The sequence below is a fragment of the Nyctereutes procyonoides genome, unplaced genomic scaffold (genome assembly GCF_905146905.1).
Source record: "Nyctereutes procyonoides isolate TBG_1078 unplaced genomic scaffold, NYPRO_anot_genome, whole genome shotgun sequence".
Taxonomy (NCBI): Eukaryota; Metazoa; Chordata; class Mammalia; order Carnivora; family Canidae; genus Nyctereutes; species Nyctereutes procyonoides.
The window spans coordinates 72,803,556-72,829,883 of NW_026575140.1; the positions used below are offsets into that span (position 1 = coordinate 72,803,556).

At 45.2% G+C, this 26,328-nt stretch overlaps 2 protein-coding genes across 3 annotated transcripts in view; both read right to left on the reverse strand.

Annotated features, from left to right (window-relative positions):
- Nucleotides 1–15,087, reverse strand: part of BUD13 (BUD13 homolog) — a 31,810-nt gene extending 16,723 nt beyond the window's left edge. The window contains exons 1-5 of one of the 2 annotated variants that reach the window (XM_055306437.1): nt 14,818–15,087; nt 12,628–12,721; nt 8,274–8,358; nt 4,270–5,256; nt 1,303–1,607 (exon numbers count right to left, since the gene is read on the reverse strand). In XM_055306437.1, the coding sequence (XP_055162412.1) occupies nt 1,303–1,607; nt 4,270–5,256; nt 8,274–8,358; nt 12,628–12,721; nt 14,818–14,960 (1,614 nt within the window). In that variant the 5' untranslated portion in view covers nt 14,961–15,087. The remainder of the gene's footprint in view (nt 1–1,302; nt 1,608–4,269; nt 5,257–8,273; nt 8,359–12,627; nt 12,722–14,817) is intronic. The other variant, XM_055306438.1, reaches the window with a different exon arrangement.
- Nucleotides 15,088–17,289: 2,202 nt separating this feature from the next.
- Nucleotides 17,290–25,910, reverse strand: ZPR1 (ZPR1 zinc finger). Its single transcript, XM_055306511.1, has 14 exons — nt 25,703–25,910; nt 25,435–25,596; nt 24,964–25,054; nt 24,522–24,592; nt 23,767–23,853; nt 23,484–23,606; nt 23,074–23,124; nt 22,840–22,906; nt 22,380–22,450; nt 21,502–21,591; nt 20,913–21,023; nt 20,170–20,256; nt 18,780–18,845; nt 17,290–17,887 (listed from the first exon to the last, which is right to left on the reverse strand). The coding sequence occupies exons 1-14, from the start codon at nt 25,871–25,873 to the stop codon at nt 17,753–17,755; spliced, it is 1,383 nt and encodes a 460-aa protein (XP_055162486.1). The 5' UTR covers nt 25,874–25,910; the 3' UTR covers nt 17,290–17,752.
- Nucleotides 25,911–26,328: the final 418 nt, after the last annotated feature.

Consider the following 26,328-nt stretch of genomic DNA (forward strand, 5'->3'; position numbering starts at 1 on the left):
TTTCTGACTTTTTAATATGTAAACTGCACACATGAAGATGCATTTTCAAATCCCCTGATTGAAACCTGTATCAAGCTCTGAGCCCTCCAGTAGAGACATACACTGGTAAAATATTCCATTTCAACTACAAATTCAAGCAAATCTAAGGTCCTTCAATTGTGGATACATTTCAGGATAATGACAAGTTATGACCAAATCAAACCTTTTTATTAAATTCCATTTCATATCAAGATAACCAACCGACCCATGAACGGAGTATATGGAGTATCCAGTGCAACGTATAAACCTGATTAGCGTGAAATTGTGCATGAAATTGTCCATGAAAGAAACAGATGCCTAAAATGCAAGGGGTCCAGTTTCAACACAAACCTCACTTTGTTCCCCAAAAGAGAAGAGCCCCACTTCCTGAGTCAGGGACAGGCTACAAGAATAATGTGGGCGACAGAGAAGACTTACCTGAAAAGTCTGGGTTGGACGGAAATGTGCATATTGCAGACTCTATTACTGTTCTTTTCATTTTTTTCTATTACTATTTCTTAACCAACCCACTGGAATAAGATTCTTTTCCTAGCACCAGTGTGCTTTACAAAACAAATGCTTAGAGTTCATGTGGATGATCTGGGCAATTCATGCTTCATCATAGATTTAAAATAAAACAAAACACTGACTTCCCAGGTGATATGATTTCTAAAAGTCATTTTATATTTTAAATGCCTCTCTTTATGCTCTGGATATAGAGACCTACAGTCCAATTTATAATAATAAATTGCTTGTGCTAATATCTCACTTTGTCCTGGGCACTTGTAAGATTCACTTACACATTTAACTCACAATAACCTCATGAAGTACATACTACCATTATCCATGTTTTACAGATGAAGCAGGAGCATAGAGATATTTCACAGCTTGTTCAAATCTCACACAGTAAGTTGAAGAAGTAGGATTTGAATATCCAATACAAGGCTTGTACTCCAAATTCTACTCTGTAAACTATAGTTCTTAGTTCATTCATAAGAAAATAGGAAGTTTTTCTGGACTTTTTAAAAATTGAGATTTGTGGAATTAAGAGAATATAAAGACAGAAGGTACTTAGGAAACCTGGTGTTTGCAAGTTCTTCTGGGCTGGGTTATAGGCAGTCTGGCCTGCAGAGAGAAGCAAAGAGCTCTAGAGGTAACTGCACTAGATCTACTATACTACCAGGAACTACCTCCTCCCTCTCTGGTTTATGTACTGGACACATGTACAAAGCTAGAAAACAGGAGTCACTCTAAGAGAAGGATACAGCTCTTGAAAAACTCTACCTTCTTTCCTAGAGGCTGACTCCTTCGAGGTGGAGACAGATCAGAATCAGAAGATTTGACCTTCTGTTTCCTCCTTGGTGGAGACAGGTCAGAATCAGAGCTCCGACGTGTAGGTCTATTCCGTGGAGGTGACAGATCTGAATCAGAATACTTGTGCCCTGAAATTTGTTTATGCCTCGGAGGAGAAAGATCTGAATCAGAGGCTTTCTGACTGTCACTTGGGTAGGAGGAAGTGTCCAATATGTGACTCTGATGTCTCCTAGGTGAAGAACTCATATGAAATTTCCTATGGCTGGGGGAAGAGCCTAGAAATAAAAAAATAAAGTCCTTAATCCCCTTAATAAAGTCCTTAAAACAGAACTTATGAAGCTAATAGTCAATATTCATTTAGTCCTCCTCTAAAGAGCTACCACTAACCAAAACACAGGTACAGATGATGTGCGAGAAAAGCAGAATCAGGGATTTTATTTTATTTTATTATTTATTTATTTATTTATTGTAAAGATTTTATTTATTTATTCATGAGAGAGACACACACAGAGAGAGAGGCAGAGACACAGGCAGAGCGAGAAGCAGGCTCCATGCAGGAAGCCCGATGGGGAACTCGATCCCAGGACCCCAGGATCACGCCCTGAGCTGAAGGCAGGCGCTAAACTGCTGAGCTACCCAGGGTTCCCCTATTTTTTTTTTAAAGGGACAACCTTTAAAACCAATAGGCAGGATGTGGGGTTCTATTCCCAAGTTACTAGTAACTGTGACTAGCATGTGAGACCTCAACATTCTCACCTATGTCATATTTATCTGACCATAGAAAGGGCAAAACAACTTGCACTCAGATCTCAGTGCTGTGGCAAAAGTTAAAACTACCTAGAATATATACTGATGTTCGAGACTAAAGGATAACAATATATTTTATTGAAAAATGAAAACAGGAGGCGCCTAGGTTGCTCAGTGGGTTAAGCATCTACCTTTGGCTCAGGTCACAATCTCAGGGTCCTGGGATAGAGCCCCGTGTCAGGCTCCCTACTCAGCCAAGAGTCGGCTTCTCCCTCTTCCTCAACTCCTTCCCCTGCCAGTGCTCTCGTTCTCTTGCTTACTCTCTCTTTCAAATAAATAAATAACATCTTTAGGGCAGCCTAGGTGGCTCAGCGGTTTAGCGCCACCTCCAGCCCAGGGCGTGATCCTGGAGACCCGGAATCGAGTCCCACATCAGGCTCCCTGTGTGGAGCTTGCTTCTCCCTCTGCCTGTGCCTCTGCCTCTCTCTCTCTCATGAATAAACAAAATCTTAAAAAAATAATAAATAAATAAACAAATAAATAAATAAAATCTTTAAAAAAATAATGAAAGCAGTACCTAGGGACAAAGACTGAGTAAACAAACCTCACTGCACAGGCCTGAGCTGTACACAGAAACATCACAAATCAACTCCTAAAAAGGCAATCTACAATGGGTATCAACAGTCTTAAAAATATACATCCCTCGGGCAGCCTGGGTGGCTCAGTGGTTTAGCATCGCCTTCAGCCCAGGGCATGATCCTGGGGATCCAGGATCAAGTCCCACATCGGGCTCCCTGCATGGAGCCTGCTTCTCCCTCTGCCTGTGTCTCTGTGTTTCTTGTGAATAATAATAATAAAAAAAAATCTTTAAAAAAAAAATATACATCCCTCTTACCAGTAAGTCAATTTCTACTTAATTTCCTAGGAAGCATACCTAGAAGTACTTAAATTTCCAGGAAATCTATCTAAAAGTAGATAAGGAAATAATCCAGCATATAGGCAACAATTTAAGTACATGTTTCATTTTAGAATTATAAAAGCAAAAATTTAGAAATAACCTAAAACATGCAGTATCAGGGAAATGGTTAAGCACATTTATATAACAGAACACCGATAAAGATCATACTGACAATGTTTTTATGACACGGGGAAGCTAACGTTAAGTGAAAAAAATAGGCAAGATTTACACATACAACATGTATATGCTGCATAGAAAAGGCTTAACTACATAAAAAATGAATTAAAAAAAGCCTAAAAGAAAAAAAAAATAAAAAATAAAAATAAAAAAAGCCTAAAAGGACATTGGCCACAACACTAAGAATGAATGGCTCTGAATGACAGAACTTATAACCTTTCTTCTACTTCTTTATACATCTCTATACATTCTGAATTTTCTACATCAAACACGCAGCATTTTCATACAGGATGGGAAGAAAAAAAAATAAAAAGATCTATAAAAATGTCCTCCTTGCCACCGTAAATTATAACTCTCCTCATCTCAACCTCTCCCCATTTCCCTACAGTTTTTTAAAACTCTCCAGGGGTGCCTGGGTGACTTAATTGGCTAAGCATCTGCCTTCAACACAGGTCATGATCCCAGGGTTCTGAGATCCAGCCCCACATCACATCCCTGCTGAGCAGGGAGCCTGCTTCTCCCTCTCCCTCTGCCACTCCCCTTGCTTGTGTTCTCTCTCAAATAAAATTTTTAAAACAAATAAATAATTTAAAGAGAATAAAACTTCTCCAAAAAATACCATTCTCATTTCTAAAGACCATAAGTAAAAGGTCCAAAAGAAAGCACCTAGGAAAAAAATTTAAAATTAAATTAAATTAAATTAAAAAATAAAATAAATAAAATAAAAATAAAATAAAATAAAATAAAATAAATAAAATAAAATAAAATAAAATAAATAAAATAAAATAAAAAAAGAAAGCACCTAGGGACATCTGGATGGCTCAGCGGTTGAGTACCTGCCTTTGGCTCAGGGCGTGATCCCAGAGTCCTGGGATCAAGTCCCACATCAGGTTCCCTGCATGGAGCTTGCTTCTCCCTCTGCCTATGTCTCTGCGTCTCTCTTGCTGTGTCTCTCATAGATAAATAAATAAAATCTTTAAAAAAAAAAAAAAAAAGAAAGAAAGAAAGAAAGCACCTAAGGAGTAAGTCCCTCTCATAGGCAATCAAATGCTTACCCTTAGAATCATGCTTATGGGATTTTGCTTGCTTTTTTCGTGGAGGAGAGAGGTCAGAGTCATACTCATACTTGCTGTTCTTTGGGAGTGGTGCATGAGATGGTCCTGTCTCCTTCCAATGTGGAGAGGTTTTGCTAGAGGCTCTTTCTGGGGCTTTACTGCTTTTGGTTCTGGGCAGTGAATGAGGGACATTAGCAGCTAAATCAGGGGAGTCATGACGAGCCCTCTTGAGCTGCAATGTGTCCAAGGAGTCAAGAGTCCTTCTAGGTTGAGATGTGTCAGGGGAGCTATTTCGGGCCCTTCTGGGAACAGAGCTATCTGAGGAACTGTGATGGGCCCTCCTAGAAAGAGATGGATCTGGTGTGTCATGATGGGCTTTCCTAGGAGACGCACCTGAATAGTGACGATGAGGCTTCCTGAGGGGAGAAGGATCTAGAGAAGCATGATGGGCCCTCCTGGGAGGAGATGGGTCTGGGGTGTCATGACGGACCCTCCTGGGAGGAGATGAATCCGGGGTGTCATGACGGACCCTCCTTAGGGGAGAGGAATCTGGGGTATCGTGACGGACCCTCCTGGGAGGAGATGAATCCAGGGTGTCATGACGGACCCTCCTTGGGGGAGAGGAATCCGGGGTGTCGTGACGGACCCTCCTGGGAGGGGATGAATTCGGAGTGTCGTGACGGGCCCTCCTGGGAGATGAATCCGGGGTGTTGTGATGGACCCTCCTGGGAGGAGATGAATCTGGGATGTTGTGATGGGCCCTCCTGGGAGGAGATGAATCCGGGGTGTCGTGACGGATCCTCCTGGGGGGAGATGAATCTGGGGTGTCATGACGGACCCTCCTTGGGGGAGATGAATCCGGGGTATCATGACAGGCCCTCCTGGCTGGAGATGAATCTGGGGTGTCATGACGGACCCTCCTTGGGGGAGATGAATCCGGAGATTCGTGATGGAAGTGTCTATGTGAGGGTAGATCTTCACTGTGGCCTAAACACAAAGGGCAAAGAGTTAGATCCCCACAGATGCTCTATTTACCCCTAGTATTCAAAGTTTCAAAAGATACATGTCAGAACTACTCAGAAATCCCAAAGGTCTGCAGGTCTTTTTCTTAGGTACAAGAAACCAGCAATCATGAATACCTTAAAGATAACCCCTTGTATTTGCCTAACCAGCCATTTAAATGCATTTTTCATATTATACCTTGTAAGGTGAGCTGAGCAGGGGTCCTTGTTTCACAGACATGAAAACAGAGGCTCCAAGATGAGTGATTTCTTACCAAAGGTCACAGCCACTAAGATGAAGAGATGGGCTAACACCCCAATCCTCTAGCTGTCAACCCAGTGCTCTTCCCAAAACCGTGTCTGTGCAAAGTTCCCAGATGCTCCTACTGATATTCAAGCTAGATAACACAGAGTTCATATTTACTCTTCTTTCAGAAGGAAAACTAAATAACCCTGTGCCACATCAAAATGAAATGCTGTTAACTAATTCACATCACTGTGCTCCTTGCTGGGGGGAAATCACCAGAAAAAAAGAGGAATCAGCATTTCCTGGTCACCTACTATAAGCCAATGGTTTATATAGATTCCCTCACTTAATTCTCACAATAAGCCTGAAAGACAAATATTGTGATCCCCATTTTGCAGATGGAGAACTTGATATTCTTAGAAAAGTAAAGTCATACTACTAATATGTGGCAGAGTCGTGGAGGATCCAGCCCAGATCCATTCAACTCCACAGTCCAGGTACAATTTCTAAAATAAGTAGCTGAGGGGCAGCCCGGATGGCTCAGCAGTTTAGCGCTGCCTTCAGCCCAGGGCGTGATCTTGGAGACCCAGGATCAAGTCCCACATCGAGCTCCCTGCATGGAGCCTACTTCTCCCTCTGCCTATGTCTCTGCCTCTCTGCCTCTCTCTCTCTCTCTCTCTCTCTCTCTCTCTCTCTCTCTCTCTCTCTTTCTCTCTCTCTCTCCCTGTCTCTGTGTCTCTCATGAATAAATAAATAAAATCTTTAAAAAATAATAAAATAAAATAAGTAGTTGAGGAAAGAGTTTGAAACTTCAAATTTTCAAAGGTATAAGAGAATGAAATGTTTAGAGCAACTCAAGACATTTCCAAAATCCAGTTTCACCTCCATTTCTTGTCATTGAGCTCCATGACCCCAGTACAAATAAATGCTGGGTAGGGCCCAATGAACACTCACTAAGTGGATGAATTAAACCAAGTCAACTCCTTTACTTTGAGGGATAATCCTATCTGACTAGAATCACCACTCACAGAAAAGTACTGATATCTATGGGAGACTTGATAGCAAATCTAATCCATGGCATTGATAAATTCCATGACATTTATAAAAAGAAAGTAAGGATCAGAGACCAATGAGGATATTTCCAGTGACAAATGGGGATAGAGCAGTGGGGAGTGAAGAAAAAGAATTACTGGGGGGAGGGCAGCCTGGATGGCTCAGCAGTTTAGTGCTGCCTTCAGCCCAGGGCATGATCCTGGGGTCCTGGGATCGAGTCCCACGTCAGGCTCCCTGCATGGAGCCTGCTTCTCCCTCCGCCTCTCTCATAAATAAATAAAGTCTTTAAAAAAAAAAAAATTCCTGGGAGGAGAGGGGCGGTTGGTATCACTTCCTAGACCTACAAATATGAAGACCAGAAGATTCTCTCTGAGAAAAGGACTATGGAAACAACTAGAAACACAATCACAGGATAAGGCAGAAAATAATAAGAGTGAACAAGATTCTGGGATCCCTGGGTGGCGCAGCGGTTTGGCGCCTGCCCTTGGCCCAGGGCGCGATCCTGGAGACCCGGGATCGAGTCCCACGTCGGGCTCCCAGCATGGAGCCTGCTTCTCCCTCTGCCGTGTCTCTGCCTCTGCCTCTCTCTCTCTCTCTCTCTCTCTCTGTGACTATCATAAATAAATAAAAATTTATTAAAAAAAAAAAAGAGTGAACAAGATTCTGATGAAAGAATACATATGGATAATAAACTTTTTATTCATAAAACATAACAATAATGTACTGAATTATTGTAACTGAGGCAACAGTAACTGAGGCAACAGTGACCACTAATCTATAGCCAGTTGTCATTTAGTTATACATTTTTTTTCTTATCAGAATCGTAGGATGATTAACATAAGCACAAAGCATAACACAGAAAGAACAAATCATGTCTTGGAGCTAATTCTTCCATCCTTTGTGTATGAAAAAGGAACACGTATAGAGAGTAAACTGGAGTTAAATGGTTATCCAGAAGTAAGATCCCTATTTACACTAGGCAGGGTAGAAACCAAGATAAGTAAGAACAGGGCTTGTCTCTGCTCAAACATGACAAACGAATGCCCTTTATCGAATCCACAAAAACTGAAAAATTTTTTTAAAATTTTTTTTTTTTTCAATTTTTATTTATTTATGATAGTCACAGAGAGAGAGAGAGAGGCAGAGACACAGGCAGAGGGAAAAGCAGGCTCCATGCACCGGGAGCCCGATGTGGGATTCGATCCCGGGTCTCCAGGATCGCGCCCTGGGCCAAAGGCAGGCGCCAAACTGCTGCGCCACCCAGGGATCCCGAAAAATTTTTTAAATAGGGAGTTAAATTATTAGCCTAGGGAGAGGGTATAGAGTGGGCAAGTGAAGGATAATGCATTGCAAAATACCAATATTTAAAGGAAGAATAAAGATTTACTCCTCCAAAGTCCTATGTACTAAGTGCCCCTATATTTGGGTCCGGGCGGAGTAGTTATTGCAAGGCCCTCAAATAAGTCACTTCCTGACTTCAGTAACCCTAATGCCAAAATATAAGAGAAAACGGGATACTTGGTCTCTCATTTCCCATTCTTGCTACCTCTGAAGAAGTTCTGAATTCTTTTTCACACTATATTTTTCAAGATCAAAAAACACTAAAACAAACTATGCATTTCTCTAAAAGAAAAGTGCAGAGAAGAAAAAAAAGGCTTCCCCTACATATGGGAAATTTAAATTTATTTATTGTTAAAACTAACCTCCTAGAAGCTTCCATTTGGCACTGGAACGAAAGGCTTCCATCTGCTTTACCTCTTCCGGCCGCTCATCCACAAACTCAGCCACCTGTCAGAGTTACGACACTTATGTTGAGAAAATCCACAGGATCCAAGCAAGGAGCACTGTTGTTTCAAGAACCTGAAACTATGACCATTCCCATTCCTAATGTGTATAACACACACAAGTCCAAAACAGCCATGAAGAAACACACAGAAACATGTAGTGGTCCTCAGTTATCTTTGCCCCATGAGATGTTTATCTAATTGTCACCGGATAATTTAATTATAGATCTTTCTCTAACTAACCAATTTTCCTCCAAAGGTGAATGTCTTCATTACAAATCCTCTTTATCACCTGCCAGGTATACAATTACCACAGGTAAGCAAAAAGCTAAATTCCTTTTACCTTTTTACTTTTACATTCAGAGTAAAAATACATGAAGGTTCCCTGTCACACCTATCACTCATCGAGGGCTTCAGGCTCCTCATGAAACCTTTGCTGTTATAGGTTATCACAATGATAGGTTTTCTTAAATCCAACCAAAAGAAGTCACTAAGAAATACATAGAATCTACAAATCTTTAAGGGATAAAAACACGTTTCGCATCACCCAAATTACCAAACAAATCTGGAATCTTCTTATACCTTTGATAAATGATCACTAACCCAGTCCCTCCCTGACAGGGAACCAATTTACTGGCAGTGAACTCATTATGTTACAAGACATTCCATTGTATTTGGGGGCAGTGCTAGAAGGTCTGACTCCAATTCCACCTGATCCCCTTTCCACGTAACACACTTCCAAAGACAGCATAAGAAATTCTAATAAATTCTAGTTACAGAGTAGCAACCACGTGCCAGGCACTGTGTTTGGGCTTCACTTATATTATCTCACTTAATCCTCAAAAGAGCCCTCCAAAGAAAGTTTCCACACTAATAAAGAACAACCTGACTCAGAGAAGTAAATTTCTCAGTGTCACAGCTAGCAAGTAGCAGAACTGAAATCCAAACCCAGGTTATAATTCACTTCTGTTTCTCTGTTCCCAAGAGCCCACCATGATTCCTTAGGTAACCTAGTTTTGAGATATCTCACCGGGTAAGGAAAGCACCGGCATGAATTCAGGCAAGATAAATTGAGATCTAAATCAACAGCTTTGCCACTTAATATTTGCGTAGTCTCCAGCAATTATTTTCTCTAAACCTCAATTTCCTCATTTGTAAAAGGAAAACTCAAAGGATTTCTATGAGGACTCAATGAGATAATTCATGTAAGCTAAACAGCTTGGTACATGGTAAATGCTCAATAAATTATACCCATTATTCTTGATCTGTTTTAACCATTGTAGAGAGCAATGGGGCTAAAGCCTCCCTTGTTCAGGTTTTGAGGCAATCATAAGAGCAAAAAAGAATATTATAAAGGAAAATTAACAGACCTGACTATATAAAAACTAAAATTTTTAAATACTGAAAATTACAAATGAAAAGGAAAATAATAAAATATGCCTATGACAGGTAAAACAGGTAATATATTCTTATTATATAAATATTAAATAAATAAATCAATTAAAAAGTCCAATTTCCTAAACAATGGAAAAAATGCCAAAACATTCATAAAATACAAATGTCCAATAAACATATGAAAAAAATTTATTTTTCAAAGAAACCGTATGCCACTGTTCACCTACCAAACCGACATAGTTTATTATTGTTTTTGTTGTAAATAATTCTCTAGTATTGATGAAGAAATGGGGAAAATGGCATTCTCAAACAACTCTAGGAAGAGTATAATTGGTATCATCTTTTGGACAGTAAAATGGGAATACAGCTCAAAAGAACCATAATTTCTAACCTATTAATTCCACTTGATGGGAAGAAATTAACAGATTTCTAAAATGATTCTGTATAAGATGTTTTTCAAAGCACCATATTTAAAATAGAAAACCACCCATATGTCCAGTAAAAGGACAGATTACATTAATACATATAATGACCTACCACTGCAGCCATTAAAAGGCATGTCCTCAAAGAATATTTTAAAATCTTACTAAAGTAGTCACAACATATTATTAAATGAAAGAGCAGACTCCAGAGGCACCAAGGTGGCTCAGTGGTTGAGCATCTGCCTTCAGCTCAGGTCATGATCCCAGGGTCCTAGGACCGAGTCCCACACTGGGCTCCCTAAGGGGAAGCCTGCTTCTCCCTCTGCTAATGTCTCTGCCTGTCTCTCTGTGGCTCCCATAAATAAATAAATAAAAATCTTGGAAGGAAGGAAGGAAGGAAGGAAGGAAGGAAGGAAGGAAGGAAGGAAGGAAGGAAGGAAGGAGGGAGGAGAAAAGAAAAGAAAGAAAAGAAAAAAGAAGAAAAGAAAAGAAAGAAAAGAAAAGAAAGAAAAGAAAAGAAAAAAGAAAAGAAAAGAAAAGAAAAGAAAAGAAAAGAAAAGAAAAGAAAAGAAAAGAAAGAGCAAGCAGACTCCGAAACCATATGTTCAGTGTGATCTGGATTATATTTAAAAAATAAATAAAATACAAGTATGTATAATCTATGAATTAAAGACATATGCATCCAAATGTTAGCAGTTGTTACCTCTGAACAGTCACAGAATCAGTAATTACTATATTCTTTTCAAAATTTTAAACCTCCTTGTAATTCGCAAATATTTTACAAATATGTATTGCTTTTATAACATAAAAAAAAGAAAATGTTGTAAACATTAACTAGGTTAAGTGACTGGTTCTGGCTCAAATTAAGTTGGTCCCTTAAGATCATTATTTGCCTTCTTCTTCTTCTTTTTTTTTTTTTTTTTTTTTAAGTAATCTCTACGTAGGGCTCAAACTCACAACCCGGAGATTAAGAGCTGCATGCTCCATTGACCTAGAAAGCCAAGCACCCCACTATTTCCCTTGTAATTATTATTTTTTTTAAAGATTTTATTTACTCATGATAGACATAGAGAGAGAAAGAGAGAGAGAGGCAGAGACACAGGAGGAGGGAGAAGCAGGCTCCATACCAGGAGCCCAATGTGGGACTTGATCCCGGGACTCCAGGATCGCGCCCTGGGCCGAAGGCAGGCACTAAACCGCTGAGCCACCCAGGGATCCCCTCCCTTGTAATTATTATTATCTTAAATAATGTACTACAGAATATGCTGGGGATTAACACTGAATATACTCATCTAGAATTCATTTTTACAATGTTTTAGTGCGATACAGCCCTTCAACAGCTCTCCTTTTCAGCTTCTCAGCAAAGTTTCCATGACAGTATCAATTAGAGAATGATTTGCCTATGCTTTCCCCCCACTTGGTTCTTACTCATCCTTCAAAACTCAATTCAGGTATTTATATCCTTCATAGAGTTTCCTAGTGGAGGGCACGTGGGTGGCTCAGTCGGCTTGAGTCATGATCTCAGGGTCCTGGGATCAAGCCCCATGTCAGGCTCCCTGCTCAGTGGGAGTGTGCTCTTCCTCGGCCTCTGCCCACCGAATCGCCCACCACCCTGCCACTTGTGCATGTGCACGCTTTCTCTCAAATAAATAAATCTTAAAAAAATAAAAAAAGAATATCCCAGTGGGATAAAAAAAAAAATGCTACTTCCCCTGTACTCTAAAAGCACTTGGTGCACATGCAAAATGTCTCTTCACCATTTATCACATTGTTGAAATTATTTGAAATTCAGTCTCCCATCTAGGATATGGTCTCTAAAGTATAAACGCTGGGTTTTATTAATCTATATATCTACAGTACTTAGACAAAAGCATACAGTTTCAAACTTGGTTGAATCAATAAATAAAAGGAACAAATAAAGATATTCCTGTAACTGAATCTGAACATTGTTTTTAAGGTACACTCCAATAAACTGAACCACAGCTAATTGTAAACATTACAATGAGAAGTCCTGCCTCTCTGTCATTAGTTCCCATTTCTAGGCTAATGAGGCCCTCCATGAACAAAGAAAACACGCGGACTATAGGCATTATCAAAGTAAACTACTTTAGAACAGCTCTTGGGAGGGCTCAGAAGTTGAAATGGACATATGCCTTCTGCTGAGATCATGATCCTGGGGTCCTGAGATCAAGTTCTGTATCAGGCTCCTGAGTCCCACATCAGGCTCCTCACAGACAGCCTGATTCTCTCTCTGCCTATCTCTCTGCCTCTCTCTCTGTGTCTCTCATGAATAAATAAAATCTTTTTAAAAAATTAATTAATTAAATAAAACAGCTCTTTGAAAAATGTCACCTCTTTTGGGCCCTAACATTCCCCCTTATAAATCCACCCTCTACTAAGAATCAAGATTGAGAGTCTTGCATTTCAAAGTCCTCACAACCTCAAAAGATACACACCACAGGCAAATCTCCATCATCATCTTCTTCCTCTTTTTCTGGTTTAGTGGTAGAGATAGATGTCCAGCTCACATCATCATCCACAATCCGCATTCTAAATATGAAAAATAAAAAGATCAAAAAGGGAAGAATCATTCTTGGGTGACAGCCCACAAACAGTTATCTATGGATTTTAGTATAAGCTACAAGACTCTGCAAGGTCCAGTCTTTGCCTCTATGGCCAACTTCACCTGCACCACTGCCTCCACAGTTCCCTACCTTGCTAATCATCTTTTGGTGCCTGGAATGAGCCAATACCTTACCACATCAGTTTTCACATATTCAGTTCCTTCCTTCTGCCTGGCCTACTCTTCTTTCTTTAATGGGAAACTCTTAAGAGTCTTAAGAGTCCTAGGATACATTTGACTTCCTTGAGCTTCTCCCCTTACTTCCCATGACTAAGAACCTCTGTTATGCATCCTTGAAATACTTTCATTGCATTAATCACAAAGAAAATAAATCAGTTAGTTGTGTAATTAGCTGTTTAAAGCCAGGATCCCTGTTAAACTATAAGGCCCACTAGAATAGGGACTATGCCTTCTCATTCACTGTGATATCCTGAACACCCTGAAGTAACTGGCATAAGAAGTAGGTGTTCAATACATGTTTGTTACGCAGATAAACTATGCCTGAGTCCAAGTAATTAACAATGACTACCATGATGTGAACAATTCTATCTGAACAGCCAGTTATCACTTTATACCTCTCTAATCACAACCATAGAGTGATAGTATTACTCTCCTTTTAAAGAGGCAGTAACAGGGACACCTGGGTGGCTTAGTGGTTGAGTGTCTCCCTTCCGCCCAGGCCATGATTCTGGAGTCCTGGGATCGAGTCCCACATCGGGCTCCCTGGATGGAGCCTGCTTCTCTCTGCCTCTTTCTCTACCTCTCTGTGTCTCTCATGAATAAATAAATAAAATCTTAAAAAAAAAAAAAAAAAAAACAGGGACGCCTGGGTGGCTCAGCGGTTGAGCATCTGCCTTCCGCTTAGGACGTGATTCCAGGGTCCAGGGATCAAGTCCCACGTCCGGCTCCTTGCATGGAGCCTGCTTCTCCCTCTGCCTGTGTCTCTGCCTCTCTCTCTCTGTGTGTCTCTCGTGAATAAATAAATAAATAACCAATCTTTTAAAAAATAAAGAAAGGAAGCTGCGGTAACAGCCTTGGAGAGACAGTATGTTGCCCAAGGCCGTAGAGCCCTCAACGTGGCACAGCCAGGACTCAAACTCTGACTGGCCTTACTCCAAAGGTCAAGCTATTTTCTCTACATGGCACTGTCTCCAAACATGGCACTTGTGTCCGAACAATCGGCACAAGTCGGAAGGCAGGAAGACAAGAGGGCAGGAACAGGCAAGAAGCAACCCACGGAAGGAAGCGGACTCGGCCTCTGGAGCTGGGCGTATCAGTTCCCCAGGGCTGCCTGACAAAGTGCCGCAAACCAGGCGGCTTAAGGCGACAGAAATGTACTCTCTCACGGTCCTGGGGGCTTGAAGTCTGAAATCAAGGTGTCTGCAAGGCAGTGCCCACTGGGAAGGCTGGGGGGCGGGGGGGGGCGGGGGGTGGATTCCTTGACTCCCAAGTGCGGGCAGCCGCAGGCGTACTCGCATACTCTGGCTACTAGCGGCGGCGTCTTCACACGGCGGGCTCTCCCCATCTCTGCGTCCAGATCGCCCCCTTCCTAAGAGGCCCCCGCTCATGTTGGATTTGGCGCCCGTCCTGATGTGCTGTGACCGCATCCTGATTAGCTACACCCGCGGAGGCACTACTTCCGAAGGAAGCCACGTCCTGGGGTCCTGGGCGGACACGCCGGCACAGCGGCACGGCGGCCCCGCTCCGCGGCGCAGTCCTGGAGCCTCGCGCGGCGCCCGCCCGCACAGGACTCGGCCCCAAGTGCGCGCGGCGCCCGACTCCGCCGAGCCCCCGGCCGTCCCATCACAGGCTCCGGACGACTCCGCCGTTCCTCTCGGCGCGACACTCACTCCCCACGGGAGAGGCCGGAAAGCCGCCGAGGCGGGAACAGCCTGAGTGAGCAAAGCTACCGGCGGCCTGAGGCGGCGAGCGCACGGCCGCGGGGCGCGCCGGCCGAGCGCGGAGCCGGGGAGCAGAGGGGCGGCCGGCCGCCGCAGGCCCCGCCCCGCCAGCACCCACTCACCCCCTGCCGCCGGCCCCGCCAGGCTTCGGCCGCTTTTTGCGGCGCTTGCGACCGGAGTCCGGGCCCCCGTCGACGCCGGCACCTGCCCCAGACAAGTAACGCTTCAGATACTCGGCCTTGGAGAGCGGCGGAGCTGCCGCCATGGCAGCGGCGGGGGCGGGGAGACGGCTCGGCGCTGGGGACAAATTTCCTGAACGCGAAGCGCACGGCGGGGGGCCCCCGAGGGGGCGGGGCCGGGGCCGGAAGTGGTGGAGAGCTGTGGGACCCGCCCCGGGCTGACCCCCGGGTGCGCTTGCTGGCCCTCTGCAGGTGCGCGCGCCTCCGATTGCACCTGCACCTCCCCCTGCCCCTGCCGGCCCGACCGGCCGGGGTTTGTCCACCTGTCTGCCCCTTCAACCTACGATGCAGCTGGCGGGAGGGTAAAACCACGCCCCAAACAAGATCTCTGTCCCCAGAACATAAAGACTTCTAACTCTGGGAAATGAACTAGGGGTGGTGGAAGGGGAGGAGGGCGGGGGGTGGGGGTGAATGGGTGACGGGCACGGAGGGGGACACTTGACGGGATGAGCACTGGGTGTTATTCTGTATGTTGGTAAATTGAACACCAATAAAAAATAATTTATTAAAAAAAAAAAAAAAAAGATCTCTGTCCCCAGCAGCTCCAGAAGCACCATAGCGTCGTCAAGACCTCGGGCTCTGGAGGGACGGTGTCCCTAAGCTGGAGTTCTGGCTCCGAAACTTCCAACTGTAGGTCCGGGGGCAACCTACTTAACGAACTGGGGAGTATAATGGCACCTAACTAAATGGCTGCGAGAAATGAGATACTTTTACTGCGTGAGATGCTTAGAACAGTGTCTGAAGCACAGTATGTATGTTTGTATTAGTATGTTAGGTGGAGGTTAGACTGCTCTAAATAGTCTCCCACGAACCGTTCAAGAGAGGTCAGGAATTCCAAACGTGATTACCATGAAAAAATATGGAGGTTTCTCTAACCTGTTTTGATAGAATATACGTAGCCCCCAACTATCTGTTGCCTACAATCTTTCCTGTGAAAAGGACCTGGCTCTATTTTCAGCCAAACAAAGATAGAGAAGCTGAATTCTAATTATCAAGTTGGGAGGGGCCGGGGGGAGGGGACATACTCCTTTTCTTCTTGTGAACATTATTTTACATAAATTACCTCATTTAATAAATCTCTCAATTCTCAAGTGGTTTTATTATGCTTGTTTCACAGATGAGAAAAACCAAAGCTTGGAGAGGTTAAGGAAGTTGTCCAACTTTATACAGCCAAAATGTGACCCTTGGGAGCAGAAGCTAGCCAAGTGAGGTACAAGAGGTAAATCCAAAGTTTGTGAAAATGTTAGATCAAGTATTTCCCTTATCTCAACATGTTAAAATTTTGTCACTGTTTGAAAGCCTATTAGTCAAGAAGGCTTGCTTGTCATACTTTATAAATGCTCTGCTCAGAATCCAGGATACATGCTCAAAAAAAAAAAAAATATATATATATATATATATATATATATATATATATATAATATAGGTGTGGAAGAAGTCCCAGCCCTGATGGATGAACTTTTAACCACTGTGTTGTCCTGACTGGTCCAGCTGAGGCCCAGGAAGGAAAGCAGACTGGGTCTCTGAGGGCTTGTGGGGATACCAGATTGATAGAGGGCTTCACTGGCTGGAGGTCCCCATGGGTCCCCCAGACACAACCCTGTGTTGGCTTCTAATCCACTTTGGTGGACCTCAGACTGAACTTTCTTTTTTTTTTTTTTTTTTAATTTTTACTTATTTATGATAGTCACAGAGAGAGAGAGAGAGAGGCAGAGACATAGGCAGAGGGAGAAGCAGGCTCCATGCACCCGGGAGCCCGACGTGGGATTCGATCCCGGGTCTCCAGGATCGCGCCCTGGGCCAAAGGCAGGCGCCAAACCGCTGCGCCACCCAGGGATCCCCAGACTGAACTTTCAAAGCCCTGCCTCTACTACTTTGTGGTCAGCAGGCATTTGAAGACTTATCTTTCCATTCCATTGAACATTACCAGTACCTTCTCAGCCCCATCAACTCATCTCCTGCCCATTTGTCTTGAGTTCTACCACTACCCTTTCTAATCCACACCCACCTTTGGCCTGACAAGACCCAAGCTCAGATCCCAACCCTGTCCTCCTCATAGGGCAGTTAACCAGGATCAAATGAATTTATGCCCAAAATCTGAGTTCTGCCCTCTATTTATTAGCTGCATCTCATAAAGCAAATGCAGGAATTTTGGATTTGACCTCAAAAGTTCACTTTAAATTCCATGAACACAGGGCTCAGTTCAGTTCCGTGGTGTGCCTGGCACAAAGTAAGCAAATATCTACTGAAGCAATGAGATGCCAGCTCCCACCCCCAAGTTGGTGAAAATTTATTCAGGAGGTTGAATTCTACTAGCATGGTATCAAACGAGGACAGAGTGAATTCAGAGGCCAGTCCTGTTGAAAAGCCATCACTTTAATGAGAACTTCTCTTGCGCTGGGCTGCCTCCCCTCAGAAGACTCTTCCTGTCGAAAGCCAGTGTTTTTTTTCCCCCAAGCAACTCCCAAACTCCAGATGTAGCTGTCTTCCATCTTCAGAGTTCCAACTGTATACAGAAAGAATTATCTGGACGGAAGGTAAAGACTTGATGGGAAAAAAGTGATAATGACATGCCCTCATGGTTCATTTCTGGGTTTCTTCCCAGGCCAATTCAAAACCTCCAAAATACAGGCAAGGAAACCAACAGGTTTGCACTTCCATCACAAACCATTCAGAAAATTGCCCACATCTCTCAGACCAGGTGACCTCCATACATGGGCAAGGCCTGGTGGGAAGGACACCCCCAGCTTTTCTCGACAGTAATAAATAATCCTTCAGTCTGAGCAGCACTAGAGGCTGGCTTGTGAATTACCCAGCGCTACCGCTGTGGGGCTGGGCCTGTCTCATAGCCCTCTGTCTTCATGTCATTGAGCCCTAGCTCCTCGTTTTGGTCAAATGTGCGCTTATAATGCTCCACCTTCATCTGAGGATCATCTTCAGGTGCATACACATTCTGCAAGGCCAAAGACAGACAATCAGTGCCTGTGTCACCCAGCTATCTGCCCTCCCCCACCCCCACCCCCAGGTGACTTCCAATTCCCACTTTCCCTAAAACTTAACTTAGTTTTTTATTCTAAAGGCTGCCAACTCCCTATGGCTAGACTCAACTAGCAAGCAGCAACAGAAACCAGCAGAATCCCAGGAATGGGAACATCCAGCCCTCAGCAGAATTAGGGAACAGTCTGCCTAAAACACTTTCTACCTGGGGGCATCTGCGTGGCTCAGTCAGTTAAGCACTGGCCTTTGGCCCAGGTCATCATCCCAAGATCCTGGGATCGAGCCCATCAGACTCCCTGCTCATCGGGAAACTTGTTTCTCCCTCTTTTCCCAGCTTGCGCTGTCACTCAAATAAATAAACAAAATCTCAAAAAGACCTTTCTATCTGCACCTTCTTATGAAGAATATAGCAATAGTCTTAATAGTAAAGAGACTTTAAATAGTTTTGCCTGACCAATCATAAATGCTCAATAAACGTTAAAGTTATTATAAATCACCAGAATATCTCCCCAGTCAGCTGAAAGCCTCTCGGGTTTCCTATTTCAGCCTCTGGACAAGGTACCGTTTCTCCTCAGTCTACAATTAGATTTGCAAAATGACAACTCCATTGCTGAGGGCAAGAGCTGGACTAGAGAAGAAGAGTCTAGGAGTATCTTTTATTCCCCCTCTATACACACTTATAATCTCTCCCACTTCCCCCCCCCCACTTTCTTATGTTTCAAATTCTAAGAGATTCCTTGATAAAGAGCAGTTCATTCAGAATCAAGTCAGTTTCCAGAGAAATACTGCATATTCAAAGAAGGTCAGAAAATATATCTCCATGCACTAGCAAGGAAGGTCTACCGTACCTGAAGGTAGCTGTTTCCTGCTGGATCATTCATAATAAAGTGGGCTTTCATGTTACCCTGAAGAATCTAAAGGAGGGAGAATACAGCACATGAATTTTACATGGCTCCTGGGAGGAAGAGTCTGTGTCTGCCAGACAGGAACCAATCCAATTTACACCGCAGAATCCCCTGAAGTTTTACAAACTGCTGAAATGAGGCATCTCTCAAAGTGGAGTGGAGAATACCTAAAATAAGGATCGTATGAAAGCTACTTAAGAAGCAACTGACATCCCCATTTCTTCTCCCATTCACACAGGCCAACAGCTGCCCTCCCCCCATCCTGGCAAAAAACTGCAGGATTCTGTAGAGAAGTTCCCACCACTGCAGGCAAGGCCCTGGGGAGGCTGGGGGTGGCGGGGTGCAGGCAGCAAGGACAGGAGGTTAAGTGAGCATGTTGTTATTGGAAACAGACATACACTCCCAGTTCTCTTCCCACACTAAGCAATCAGGATACTGGCAGCCAAGTCATCCTCCTCGGGCCAGGAAACAGAACACCCGCTGATGGGAATCTGAGGAGCCCAAGAGGAAAAACCTAACGACTCTGGCACTGGGGTTACCTCCACAAAATGCCTAAGCTAAATCCCCCTACAATGAGTCCTATGTGAAGAAGATTCAGCTCCATTCCAATGTTTCAGTCCTCTATTTTTTTTTAAAGATTTTATTTATTTATTCATGAGAGAGAGAGAGAGAGAGAGAGAGAGAGGCGCAGAGACATAGGCAGAGGGAGAAGCAGGCTCCATGCAGAGAGCCTGACCTGGGACTCAATCCTGGGTCTCCAGGATCACACCCTGGGCTGAGGGCGGCGCTAAACCACTGGGCCACCCGGGCTGCCCTCAGTCTTCTATTTTTAAACTGATAATCCATGACTATCAGACACGTGAGCAAAGCCCCAACCTTGAAAGACAGAACGTGAAATGGAAAAACAAAAACAAACAAAAAACCCTAAACAAACAAAAAAACAACTTAAATGGAAATGGAAACTATGCAGGGAAAATAAACCATCAAAAAAAGAAAAACCAACATTAACATTCTCAAGAGAAAAAAAAACTACCACATCCTTAAAACAACAGGATGCTATTTGGAAAAGGGAGAAGGGAGAGTACTCAAAGACCAAAAGAAAGCTCTTGGAAAAAAAGTTGGTGGAAATGAAAAACCCAACTGAAACTACTAGAGAAGAAGCTCTAACAACGTAAGGGAGAAAAACAAGAAAGAAGAGGACACGGCATATGAGAAACCTAGGGAATCCCCAACATGTTGGTTAGATGTTTAGAAGGTGACAGGACAGAGTATGTGGCCTCTTGCCCACTGGTACCCCAGGACCACAAGTACTGAAGGGCCAGAATCATCTCACCTGGTCTAACTTCTGGCTGAACTCCTGCAGTTTCTCCATCTGGCCAGGATTGGAACTGTCACCCAGTGTGAAAGGGTTCTTGGTCACCTGTAATAAATGGCATCCGAACTGCTCGAATCCTGGCTGTTTCTTAGGTTTGACCGTAAAGCTGGTGGGCAATGGCAAGAGGGTGCCCAGCCAGGGAAGCTTGGTCTCCACACCACCTTTCTGATCTAAGCAACCACTGCTAAGAGCACAGTGGTTAATCTGCCAAGATGACAACTGGCAATATGAAACAAATACTATAAAAATGTCCTTCCAGCATGAACTCTAGTTCTAATTTGAAGAAGAAATGCAAAGTAAAGTGTAATTTACAAAGACAAAATGCCTGACAACTGGGAACCAATTAAGTAAAATGTTTCAAGACAATAAATATATGGGCTAAGTCAACACACAAATATTTATGTTGGGGAGTTTCAGGTGCTGTAAGGACACTCTTCCCCTCATTTTACAGTGAAATAAGTGACTTACCCAAAACCACAAAGTATCTACATTGTCCCAAAAGTAGGACTGGGAGTTTCCATTCAGAATCTCCCATAAATTTATCTTCACAATCCAAAATACTATTTAAGTCTCTCAAACCAGCTTTAAGGCAAAGAAACCCCCAGTTAACAGCTCCAAAAACCAGGATGCGTGAAGCCTTCTAGCCCCTTCACCGCAGCCACAGTGCTGAAGCAGCCATGCACTACACTCAGGTGACTCACCAGTTCCTGGATGTCTTTCAGTAGCCCCTCTAGTGTGGTGAACTTGCCCCCAAGGACAGCCATTCCCAGTTCAAATTCCAGCTCTGGGATTTCCACACTACACGTCTCAGACTAGGAGATGAGAAATCAAATTAGGCTTTAGATCAGGAGCCTCTTTGAGAAAGCTAACCAGAGTTCTCCTGCCAAATACCACTGATGAGAGTTTGGGGAGTCACCTGCCCCAATCTTCTCTGACTCTCCACTTAAAGCTAGGCTCATTCATTTCTATGTGAACCACAGAAATGGAACCAATCTAATAAAAGGACTTTCTGAGTCATGGCTCCAAGCTGCCAGGTATCCTGTCATTAGAGGCCAGAGACAAGGGCCCTTACAGACACTGGAGGCAAAAAGCTGCCAAGTCATCAGAGAGTTTATGGGTCACCGTCTGAATCTGTACCTCCTACTGTGGATTAACTCCACTGAGGGATCCTGAAACCCAGGGTAGTAAGGAGGTACCCCACAATGTTAGGACATAATTTTAAAAGACGATTTCCCCTAGATAGAGCCAGCCTACATGAGGAAGACAGACACTCTCCCAAGCAGGGGATACCTTGAGCACGTCTCTGGTCAGATCTGAGGGATCTGTGATATGGAAGCTGATCCGGGTGCCCAAGGGCTCTATTGCTCCTCCAGACTTCACCTGCACAGACGAGAGTAGTCAGGGAACAACAGTAGAGAAGATTCTGAACCTCATTTAGTGCCAGGGAGGCCTCAGAGGAGATGGGCTTAGACTTCCAATCAGGCCCCCTAATCAGGCCCCCTAACAGCTACCAAGGACAGAACCTTCCAAACCAACAGTGGCAGCAGTCGCCCAAACCAGAAACACCAAGAGATGGCCAAGAGCCTGCCAAAACTTACCTCAAATTGCCAACAAATTCTGAATTTACCTTTTTTTAAAAAAAAATGGGACTCTGGGGGTTGAAAGGGACTTTCAACTGCATCCAAGATGTGGATGCACCTTATAATATTCTGGGTTCAGAACCAAAACAGCTTATGCTCGAATACACTTGGGGAAAGGTAATTTACAATCCTTCAAGGTACCTCGTTCTATTTCCAGAAAGATCTGGAAAGTTTTTTTATTACTGAGTCAAAATTTGCATCACTGCACTTCCCACTCTCTGGGAGGTGGATGAAAGAATCTCTTCCCCCCCCCCCACCCACCCAAAAGAGACAGAAAGAGAGAGAAAGAGAGAGAAAGAGAGAATGTCTCCCTCTTCCATATAATCACTTTCATGTCTAAATGAATTATGGTATCTCTAATTTTACTTTGCTAATTCCCAGTCCCTTCAAGGGCACCTCACCCTACATCCAAGAGAAAGACCCAGCTTCTTCCCACCTCATCCCAGGGTAGGCTTAGGAAAGATCAAAGTTAAACAGGAGTTACCCTCACCTTAACAGTCTTCTTCCCAAACAACGGAGCCCACCCACCTCATTGGTCCGATGGCCGCAGTTCTCACAGTTGGTAGCCATGATGATAACCTCCTTAAAGTGTGGGATTTCTGGAAGATGGAGGTAAGGAAATTTGCTTCCTGGAGAGCATGACCACCTCTGGAGAAGAACAAATCTGAACCCTAAACCCACAGTTGCTAGGCCTAGGACTACAGGAAAGAGAGCACAAGAAGTAGCCTAACTCAGTCCTCCAGAAGAGGGCAAAGTTGCAACCCATGGCAATCTTAGTCCACAAATATCTGAAGATATGAGTCGAGCCAAACATAGGACCCTAGAAATCAGAGTCTGATTCTCTCTTTGAACCCAAAAGTTAAGGGGCACATTCCTTATCACTTGAATTAAAACAGGCACTTTCCCTGAAGGGAGCATTGCCCAGCCTGCCTCTCATCTGCCTGCCTGGGTCAAGTGAAGAGCAATGCAATTGCCTGACGAAAGATACGAACTAGCTTCATGTTGGTTTGAGCCGGAGCGTTGCATTCTGGACAGTTTGTGTTGAATTGCAGCACCTGGAACACAACATGGGGATGTAGGGTGAGCCCTGCTCAGGCTCCAGATGTTCAATCCAGTCGGCACACCGGTGGTTGCCCATACTGGCTGTGAGAAGAGAGACTGAGTGGCATCAGCCTCTGCCCACGGCTCTGCTCCTTCCTCCACAGCAGGCAATGGGACTCACTTCATTTCTGAGATCCTCCTCCTCTGGCTTCTCTTCTGGTGCTGCCTCGGCCTAGCACAGCAGAAATATAAATCACACGTTGGCACATACACCTCAACCTCCCCTAGAGCCTGCCTTGGAGTGAGAGAAAGACTCTGGTTGGCTTCTGTCAGCTGCCACTTCATGGGTTTAACAGAGACATTAGGAAGCAAAGCCCCAATCCAGAAGAACAGAGCTTAAGACTGGATCACAGCCACTGCCAGCTTTTATTATAAGCTTTATCCTGTCTTGACAGGAGCTGGAGATGAGATGCACAGACATGTGGAGATAGGGTACATAAGGCAGCAACAACAAAATAAGATTCCACTGGGTCCAAGCAGTCCAGAAAGCAAGCTAATACCAGAGCATTCTTCTGGCTTCTTCAGTCTTACCTGAAGCCCGAGCATCTCTTCCTGCTGTAGAGTCCGATTATAGCGCATGATGATCAGGGCATGATCTTTCTGGGGAGCGTGGGGGTTTTCCACAAAGCTATTCCCTGAAGGATCATCAATGATCTGACAGATGGGTGAAGAAGGAGTAATTACAACAAAAAAATCACATATGCTCCTCTGCCTACCATCAGACCTCTTGGTCACCACAGTGGAAAAATCTCAGACAGTGTTAAGGGTCTCTCCTTCCCTAAATCTAGGGCACCTAGAGTTCCTCAATACTCACCAGAGTGAAAGGAGAGGCCACTTGCTTTAGCTCTTTCAGTTTGACAATGAACTCATCAATTCTTTCAGCTACGGGCTCTTCATTTGCCTGACAGGAATAGATGGTAAACAGTCATGCAGCTCGGCTCCCCAGCCCTGGTGACAGACCTTATGCCCCCACTGCTGGTCATGCCTACGTCACTGCCATCAGGAAGTACTTGTACCTGTCTCGGTACAAGGAGGAACAGAGAAACTCAGACTTCACAATAAGTGAAGCAAAAAAGTTTGAAGTTCACATGTGGAGCCAAATGAGCTTCATTTTCTCACTCATTCAACCATTTAGGCCAGACTCCCATGCCAGGTTAGAGATACAACAGTAAATAAACCAGAGTCCTCTTATGGGGCTCCCCAGCCAATTAAGAAGACAAATGACTACCTATGCAATTATATTATTTGTGTCATGATAGAGGTACGGTACAGTGGAACACGCAGTAAGTATAGATAAATTCAAGGGCATCAGGAAAGGCTCTTCAGAAGTAACGTTCTACTGCCTGCCTGAGAGGAGGTCTGAATATACACTGGGGAAAGGGAGTGGAGAATATGGGAGACAGAACATGGAAACAGCCTAGCAGGGACAGCAAAACCATGGGTGTCCCCCCAAAGTTCTCCAACATTCAGTCGGAGATGGTTCAGCTGCATGGGAAGCGGAATCCCCTATTGAGACACATATTGGTCATCACCGCCATGAGCTGCAGCAATCAGAAAACCCCAGCTCACCCTTCGTGCGGGCTGATCCTGCTCCAGGCCAGAGATGGCACGGCTGATCAATCCTTCAACAGTGGTCAGAGCTGGCGAATGAGAACACGTGACACGTGAGTCCTGACTATGCTGTCAAGTGCCTGTATGACTGAGCAATTCACATGAACTGTGTGGGCTTTGACTGCAACTGTAAAATGCGGAGGCCTGGAACAAGGTCCTGTTGACCTCTAGTAACGGGGACACTAAGGCTCTCTAAGAAGCACATCACAGTCTTACTATCATAATCTGCTGTCTCCGGCTGTTTTACTCTAGCTTTCTGTTTACGTTGAACCAACGTGGATCACAGTGGCAAGGCGGCCAAGCCCACACCGTAGCCACCAGACCTGGCACACGGGCTTTTACAAGAAAGGAAGACCACAGCGAGGCACGAACAACCCAAATACCCTGACCCTATACCGACCTCCCTTCTGACTGAAGGCAGGAATTTCAAAATCCAGCTCCGGAATCCTTGTGGTGGCAGAGTCCGTTTTCACCACTTGTCTGTTCATGTCCTGGGCAGAAAGATAGACTTTCAGTGCAGAGGGGTCTGGACAGCTGTCAGGAGACACCAGAGCGCAGCCCGCAGCTCCACCCGCTCTCCGGCTCTCCATTCCAGCGGGTCCAGACGAGCGCACGTGTGAAGCCCGCCGCCCAAACGGTGACAGAGCTATTCCTCACAGCTACCGCTCATCCCATTCCCTCTGACGAACGCCCTAACTACCAAGCACTTTCACCAGCCCGATCTCCCCCGAGCATCTGACAGCACCGACACCACTTTACAGAGGGGGAAACCGCGGCCCGGGCACGTGAGGTGTTTATTCCGGGCCGCCGGAGCTCCGGCCCCAGTGCCCAGGCCCTCTCCAGGCCGCAGGCTGCTCGGGGCTCCCCTCACCTCCTGGGCCCCGACGGTCAAAGTGTAGCGCACTCCCTGGTCCTGGATCCTGCCTGCCGACTGGATCTCCGTGTTGTTCCAGCCGCAGTGCTCACAGGAGAAGGAGCTCACGATTACCTCTCTGAAGAAGGGGATCTTGGTGAGCAGGAGGCGCGTCATGCCCTGCGGAAGCCGAAAGCTGCTGCTGAGAAACCAGGAGCCCCAGGGCCCCGACCACTGACCCCACGGACCGCCGGGCGTGCCCGCCTCCGGGTCCCCTCCCCCTTACGTTGCGGTAACAGTTCATGCAAAGCGACTCGATCTCGGTGGGCTGCTGCTCCTCGTCCTCGGCGCTGATAGGCCGGAACAAGCGCTCGGGGGCCGGAGCCTGCGCCGGGGCGGCCGAGGGGGCGGCAGTAGCCGCCGGGCGCCCCGGCTCCACGGCCCCGCTCGCCGCCATGGCCGCCACCGCCGCCACGCGCAGAGCCGGCCTCCGCTTCCGGCTTCCGCTCCCCTCGCGGCCCCACCCCTTCCTCAGGCACTTCCGCCAGCTGCCGCCCCGCCCCTCCTTAAAGAGGCCGCAATCTCTGGGCCCTCCGGGCGGTGCGCTCAGTGCTGGCGTTCTACGGTCCAGACTTCCAAAGGCAGCGGATTCAGGCTTTGCCTCCACCGCAGTTCAGGCGTTGCTTCCCCCAGGACGTCCTCTCAGACCCAGGGCACTGTTTCGCTCCTTTGCTATAGCTCCATCGTACACGACTCTAACCATTGGTCCATGAACCTGACTGCAGAGACTTGATGGCAAGGCGCTTGGCTTGTCCCTCTGTACTCATGAGGACGTGCTGTCCGACACGGGCTCTGGCCCCCAACTACTGTTGGACCAGACGTTGCTTGGGCTCTAGATGTGCCCCCCCCCCC